This window comes from Brassica oleracea, chromosome C2 (genome assembly GCF_000695525.1).
Source record: "Brassica oleracea var. oleracea cultivar TO1000 chromosome C2, BOL, whole genome shotgun sequence".
Classification (NCBI taxonomy): domain Eukaryota; kingdom Viridiplantae; phylum Streptophyta; class Magnoliopsida; order Brassicales; family Brassicaceae; genus Brassica; species Brassica oleracea.
In genome coordinates this window covers 38,498,330-38,506,334 of record NC_027749.1, presented here as the reverse complement: position 1 = coordinate 38,506,334, position 8,005 = coordinate 38,498,330, and the positions used below count along the sequence as shown (strand labels likewise).

The 8,005-nt window shown below is 38.1% G+C and overlaps 1 protein-coding gene across 1 annotated transcript; it reads right to left on the bottom strand.

Annotated features, from left to right (window-relative positions):
- Window positions 1-4,579: 4,579 nt before the first annotated feature.
- LOC106324172 lies at window positions 4,580-6,975 on the bottom strand. Its single transcript, XM_013762185.1, has 3 exons — window positions 6,193-6,975; window positions 5,157-6,029; window positions 4,580-5,050 (listed from the first exon to the last, which is right to left on the bottom strand). Exons 1-3 carry the CDS (start codon window positions 6,973-6,975, stop codon window positions 4,580-4,582), a joined length of 2,127 nt encoding a protein of 708 aa, XP_013617639.1.
- Between the last annotated feature and the right edge of the window lie 1,030 nt (window positions 6,976-8,005).

Genomic DNA, 8,005 nt, shown 5'->3' with positions numbered 1-8,005 from the left:
AAGGTTTACGGATGAAGATGGCAGCAAAGATCCTCGATGAAGGAGGAAATTTTGTGATGAGCAGTTTGCTGGCTAATTGAACCTGTGTTTGTTATTTTGTACTTGACTTCTGTTGTTGTTTTGTACTCGACTTATGTTAGTTTGTACTTTATTAAGTATTTGACTCAGTCTTATTGTTTTTATAACTCAGTCGTGTCGTATATGTGTAACTCAGCCTTACCTCAAACATACCCTAAAATAAAAAAATGTTTATATAACTCAGTCGTATCGATTAGTATAACTCAGCCTTACCTCAAACATACCCTAGAATCAAAAAAATTAAATGTTTATACTTTAAAATGTTAAAATGAAACTCCAATTATAAATATGAAGTGAATATATAATCAACTGAATGTGTCTTATATATTGAATTTGCGAGTTTAAAATCAATCATGATCTTGAGGTATATGTTGTCTTACAATCACTCATAAACTTAACTGATAGATATAAGGTGTGAGCATACTTCAAAACCATAAACTATTATTGGGTTATTTATTATGAATTTGTCTTTTTTATAATATTTCTTGCACCATAAATCCAAATCCCAAACCGTAAAACCCAAAAAAGCAACCCTAAACCCTAAACCCCAATTATTAAGTTAGCCATAAATGTTAAAGTAACTCAGCCGTAAAGTGCAACTTAATTTTGACGTTTGGCGGGAAAAAAAATAACTGATTCTTGGGAAATTTTAACTCGAGACGTTTGACGTTCCGTACCTCTCTATATATTGTCTCCTCTCTTACACCTTTCTCTCTCTAGAAAAAACCTAAACAATATCTCTCTATCCCCATCAAAAGTCATGCTGATTGTTCCTGGTTATTCAACGATGTTAGAGGACAGTGTCAATGCGATACTAAGCTCTGCAAATCGTGAAAACCTCATTCTTCTATACCCTGGTCCGGGTGAATTGCTTGACACAATCAGTACTATCTGGTTCAAATTTTTAAATGATCTCTCCCTCGTCATCCCGTCGATTCTTGCAGAAGGATGGGTTCATGATTGGCCGACATACCGCGCCATTCCCGATCATTTTAAGGAACGTTGGTTTCTTCAACTCGCTATAAGAACAGTTTGTCCACTTAAAATGACAGCATAACGTTGCTGAGTTATTTTTATTTTGTGTTCTGAACAGTTTTGTAATCTTTTTTTTGTTGTAGCGCAAAAACACGTGGGATCGAAGGCATAATTCGACAGTTTAGACACATTTTAATCTTGTGGCCAGAACGCTATTTCGTTGCCAGGTGCGCCATTTGAAGAGAACTTGGGAAAAACGGAGGCGACAAGCCTCCGTGGATGTTAAGAGTTTGGCGTGATCTCGTCCACATGTTTGAAGAGTTTGGTCCTGACAATTTTGGTTTCTGAAAGTGATGCCTTGTCTGTATTTTGAACCTGATAATTTCGGTTCCTGAATGTAAACATGTCGATTTGTATTTCTTTTATGTTAAGTATTATAACTCAGCCATAATGTAAATATAATTCTGTTAGAATAACTCAGCCAGGACGTATAAGGTAACTCAACTGTGAATGTTAACTCAGAGACAACTTTAAGTTAACTCAGCCAAAACGTATAAGGTAACTTAGTTGTGAATATTAATTAAACATAATAATTCTGCCATATTAAACATAAACCCAGCCTTAAAGTAACAATAACTCAGCCTTAATTAAACTAATAATAATTCAACCATTATAAAACATAGCCAAAACTCAGCTGTGAATGTTAATATAATACATTTCTAATGGGACGTTTTCACTTGCTTGATTGGACTGAGTTGTCGATTAATTATGGCGCATGTGGAAAATACGGCTCAAACCTAGTAATGAGGCTAATTATTAAGAGTTTGAAATACACAGCTGCCACGCATGTGTCGAGGGATTTACAATATCGAGACATTTAAATATTATATTCTTAATACTTAAAAAGGAAAAAAGTAAACGTCGTTGTTTCATCATGTCGTCTTCTTACTTACCCTAATTCCATTTAATTCCATCTTGTTTCTGAAATTGTTTTGAGAATCAAAATGTCTTCTTCATCCTGCGTTTTAGGAAATTCTTACAGACGACGTTTGAATGCAGAAAGAAGAACGCCGAAACAATGTTGGTGTGGTGAACCCTGTTACATATCTACATCTGGAACCGCTACAAATCTAGGAAGATTGTACTATTACTGCAGAAAAGGATATAATAAAGTTCGTTTTAGTTCTTATTTCGCATGTTCTGTAACGTAATACTTAGATCTGGTTATATTGGTGAAAACAGAGACATTTATTCAAATGGGCGGATGAGTGTTTGGTTGAAGAGATTGAAGATATTAAGTCACTGATAAGTGGCATGAACAAAGACATCTCGAAATTCAGACTTAATGTTACTCGATTGGAGAAAGAGATTGAAGTAATGAAGACGGATTCTGAGGGAAAAGGAGAAGAATGTATGAGTCAGAGTCGGTGATTTAGGAATGTGGTTGCTTGTGGGGTTGGAATGTCGTTACTTTTCTACTACTACTTCTTTGTTTAGTAATGTTTTGTACATATAAGTCAGCCTATGTTTTATGTAATTCAGACTTAACGTATTAAAGTAACTCAGCCGTGAAGTAAACTAATGATAACTCCCCATCAATTAAACATAAACCCAGCCACAAGTGACCGAAACACAGCCGTAATTAAACTAATGATAATTCAGCCATAATAAACATAGCCAAAACTCAGCTGTGAATGTTAATATAACTCAGTCTCAACGTAGATTATCACTCACCCACTTTCATTATTAATGGGACGTACGATAATTCAGCCATAATAAACATAGCCAAAACTCAGCTGTGAATGTTAATATAACTCAGTCTCAACGTAGATTATCACTCACCCACTTTCATTATTAATGGGACGTTTTCACTTGCTTGATTGGACTGAGTTGTCGATTAATGGTGGCGCGTGTGGAAAATATCGAGGTCTTTATAATATCAAGTCAATTTATACTTTAACTCCGCCAACGATATGAGAATATCGAGGCTAATTATTACTCCCTCCGTTCGTTTTTAATTGACGTTTTACATGTCTGCACGTAAATTAAGAAATATGATGCAATACCGATTTTAATTAGTGTTCAAACATAAACCGAGTCATAATTCAACTCTAAATCAGCCAAAAGAAACAATAAATCAGCCGTCATAAAACAATAACTCAGCCATAATTAATAACGCTGTTAATAACTCTGCGTGATGTTTGTTGATGTTTGCATGATGTGTCTGCTTGAAAACAATAACTCAGCGGTCATAAAACAGTAACACAGCCGTAATTAAACTATAACTCAGTCAAAAGAAACAATAACTAAGCTTTCATTACATTAATTTGTTGTCAGACATACATAATGGCATAGCAAAGAACATAAAAAATATAAGATTCCGATAGATTTTACATCTTCACCACTTCCTTGTGTCCCTAATAAGGCTTATCGGTTCAAAATCACGTAAGAACATGCCAATCTCTTTGATCCAGAAACAGCGCTCACACATGTTGTCATCCTTAGTCAAATCAATGTGCCACAAGTAGAGACATTGTCGCTCCACATGTGTTGCACATTGGCAACTGTAGAACGACGGAAGATAAGCTGAAATGAACAGGGCCCTATTTTCGCGGAACTCGTTAGAATGCCACAAACCCCATCCCCATTTCACAGATCGCACTAGTTTCCCTATCCTCTGAACTGATTCTCTTGGAATACCAGCAAAATACTGCCCATCACACCAAAATATTGCTCGAGTCATTGCGTGTGTATACACAGCACGCTTATATTCTGCATCTGATGCACGCTTCATGAGAGAAAGCCCTTCTTCTTTAAGACCGAATGAGAAGAACAACTGTACACCCTTTATATAAAGTGTGCTTGGATTTCCCTCAGCGTAGCAAGATTTCAACAACGAAGAAGACATATTGAGTTCCTAGGGAACGGATAACAGATCGTAAAAATGGAATACACCACGCTGCTCTGCTAACGCCTTCATCGACTTGGACGATGCTTTGAGGCCATAGAGATCTTGGAAGGAGTTACGGGCCACACGTTCAACCACCAACGCCTGAATTTCTTCAGGCAATTCAAGAAGAGGGAAATATTCCATTTACTGTGAAATTGATTTAGAGAGAGAGAGAGCAATTGTGTAAGAAATAGAGAGTTGAACATATAATTGTTCGAGAAGTGCCTTATTTATTGATAGTAAAACGGTTTTCGTATCGTGACGTTTCTTATTTTGGGCGGGAAGTTATTCCATAACTCAGCCGTAATACATACTCATTCAATAAATCAGCCGTTTATTGACTTCGCGACGTTTCTTATTTTGGGATGGAATTATAACAATTGCATTTGAAAACAAACACCCAGCAGTAATACAAATAAATGAAAATCCCTAATCCAGCCGTAATACATAAACTTTCAACAAAAATCCAACCGTTATACAAAATCATGAAAATCCTTAATCCAGCCGTAATACCAAAAACATTAAAACAAAAATCCAATCGTAATACAAAAACATGAAAATCCCTACAACACTTGCTTACATTGGACAAGTTTTCGTATTATGTCCACTCTGTTTACATCGAGACCATGTGTGTTCTTTCCTAGGACGTTTGTTTTGAAGTGCAACTTCTAAAGCAGATTTCATCCTATTTTTCTTAGGTCTTCCTGGTTGTTTACGAATATACGGTGGCAAGCACGGTTGGTTAGCCACGATTTCTGGAACAGGTTGCGCTGAGTCAGCCGGCCTGGCCGATTCAGCGTATGCGCTCACCAAATATGCACTATTATAGTAAGGACTGCACAGGGATATACGACAAACATTGTTGTACTCTGCAGCTGCGATTGCGTGTACACATGGTAATTTCTCGCGGTCGAAACGCCGACATGTGCACTTTCGCTCTTCTAAATTAACAACATTAAAATACTTGCCAGAAGATCCATATTTAACTTCAGTGTGATGATCATCAATCCTTTGTACCATCAAATCTCTGCAGGCAGTTACACGACCCTATTAAGAAAAATTGAATAAATGTGAAATGGCTAACTTATTACATATAAAGGCTGACTTAAGAACTATAATGGTTGACTTATGTTTACTGTTACAACTTACTTACATGTAGTAGTTTCTCCACACCACGCGTAAGCGTGGTTGGCTGTAATCTGGCATCCTCTCTCCGTTCAGCAAGCCATCTGGTCATCATAACCCGTATCGATTCTAATATTCGAACAATGTTAAGACCTCTAGCATTAGACAATGCTCTGTTCATTGATTCCACTATGTTCGTAGTCATCAAATTGTACCTCTCGCCCGGGAAATGAACACGCGTCCACAGTCGGACATCAGCTCTTTGGAGGTAGCCGTGGAGTGCAGAAGTAACCACTTCAATCTCCTCGAAAATTGTAGTAAAGTCAGACATCCTAAAACATCTCGCCGCTTTCTTCACCAGACAAAATACATCTTTTCCTTTGTACCGTCCCAATATGTTCTTATATAAATGGTAGGTGCATATTCCCCTAGCAGTTAACGGATACACATTTCTAATTGCTTTCCCTATCGAGTTATGCCAATCCGAGATTATCGCAAGACCCTCGTCGTCAGGAATCAAAAGTTTTAATTGCGTAAAAAACCAATGCCACGAAAAACCATTTTCAGTGTCAACCACTGCGAAGGCTATTGGAAAAATCTGAAAGTTACCATCATGAGCTAGTGCTGTGAGTAGCGTCCCTTTGTATTTACCATTAAGAAACGTACCGTTGACGGCAACAACTTTGCGCATGAAAGGAAACCCATTTACGCTCGCACCAAACGCAAGAAACACATACATGAATCTTCCAAGCTCATCGATATGAAGACGCGTAACTGTACTTGGATTTGCCCTTCTTATCATGTATAAGTAAGAAGGCAAGCTTTCAAACCCACACATAGGTGTTCCCTCATCGATTTCCCTTGCAAATTTCAGCGTCTGGTGTGATTTCCAATAATCCATCTGTTCACATGAAAAAACGATACACATAACTCAGCCGCATCATAAAATTAAGACAGCCACAACGTAAAAATAACTCTACCCTAGCTTTATTATAACCCAGCCGCATTGTATTAATATGTCAGCCGCTACGTTTCATATTACTCAGCCGCATCAAAGTAATTACCTTTACACCACACTGCTTAGTGATAGCTATTCCGACACTCGTAAGGCGAACAGCCGGACCAACGTCGCCGAGAAAGTTCTTGTACAACTCTCCCAAAATATCCGGTGTTGCTTGTCGAGATCGATTAGAACGCTCAGTGCAAGGACATGTATGATTCGAATCGTAAATACGAACATAAAACGTCGGGGATTCCCCTTGGGTAAAAGCACGAACTCTCCAGAGACATCCATCAACCCAACACTTAACAACATATGATGTCGGGGTTGATGTTTCTACATCAAAATCAAATCGATACCTCACTGTAAGAAGTTTCAGTCGTCTCTCCAAATCGTCTTTACTTTCGTATCGTTGCCCTACCGCAAGGTCTATTGACGACATCTCCAACTGTAGAACCTCCAAATTCCCTTTAGGTCCGCTCATCGAAAAGTTCTGATATCTCTTCTTGGGAGGTAGCGTTGGTGAATCTTCGTTTTCTGTAGGAGACTCACCGTATGAGCTGAAGTTGTCATCTTCAGATGACGCACCGTTCGAGTCGTAGAACATATCAAATCGGCTTTCAAATTCATCATCTTCTTCGTTTTCTTTGCCTATTTCATCTTCTCTGACTACGTCGTGTATTTCTCCTTCCATATTACTAGAGCAGTCATTATTCTCATTGTCCTCTTGTTCCTTCTCCAAACTGCAACCATCGCAACTTCCACTGTAGTTTTCGTCTCTGGACTGAACTTCTGAAGCTTCTACTTCTGAGCAGTCATTCTCGTTACTCTTCTCTTGCTCTGTCATCCCTGTTCTCCGTGATCTCCACACAGAGACGTACTTGTTCGATTTTCTTTAGGCTTAGAAAACCTTGCAATTGTCGAGCATTGGGCACGTAAACAGGTGGAGTGTCGTGCGGCATTTTTTTCAATGCTTTATTCGAGAACATGTAGCTAAGCTGAATATGATCCCTCAAATCATTCAATCCGTGATCATCGAGAACAGACTTTGCGAAATCTTTATGTGTTGTTGTCTCATCTAAATGAAGAACTCTACACCCTCTTCTGTCGACGTTGAATACATATTTGTTTTTCTTAATCCAGTTACCAGAAACAATAACTAACGGATCCATAACTAACTGAGAAAGATGAAAATGATAGATAAATAACATGCATAAGAACATGAACAGTCTCATAAACCAAGTTGTAAATTTCATTCGTTAGTGATGACATGGCAAATCCGAGTTGATGACATGGCGGATTCCTTGCTTGTATCTTGGATTTTTTTTACAAAACTCAGCCAAGAAGTTAGCATTATCTCAGCTTTAAAGTAACAATAACTCAACCGTCTCGCATTTAAATAACTCAGTCATGTCGTATTTAAATAACACTGCCAACTAACGATAACTCAGTCATTATGAAATTAAAACTCAGCCGTAATTGTAAAGAACCCAGCCATAAACAAAAATCAGCCGTAATTAAAAGACAACCCAGCCATAAAGTAAAAGATAACCCAGCCGTAATAATGTCATAGCAAAGTACATTAAAAAAGATAAGATTCTATACAATACATCGTCACCACTCCCTTGTGTCCCTAATCACGCTCATCGGTTCAAACTCACGGAAGAAGAGCCCCACCTCTTTGATCCAGAAACAGCGGTTACACATTTTGTCACCCTTACTGTTTTCAATGAACCACAAGACCCAATCTCGCTCCAAAACAGGAACACATTGGCAACTATAGAACGAAGGAACAATGGTTGAAATGAACTTGTCCCTCTTTGCCCGAAACTCGTCACCGTGAAGAGAACCCCATGCCCATTTTAGAGATCGAACTA

What these genes read in the sequence shown, in the direction of transcription:
- LOC106324172 (XM_013762185.1), bottom strand. Translation starts at nt 6,975, where the DNA reads ATGACAGAGCAAGAGAAGAGTAACGAGAATGACTGCTCAGAAGTAGAA. An exon ending in CTAAGCAGTGTGGTGTAAAG is followed by an intron (nt 6,030 to 6,192) that starts GTAATTACTTTG and finishes TCATGTGAACAG; the next exon opens with ATGGATTATTGGAAATCACA. An exon ending in GTGTGGAGAAACTACTACAT is followed by an intron (nt 5,051 to 5,156) that starts GTAAGTAAGTTG and finishes TTTTCTTAATAG; the next exon opens with GGTCGTGTAACTGCCTGCAG.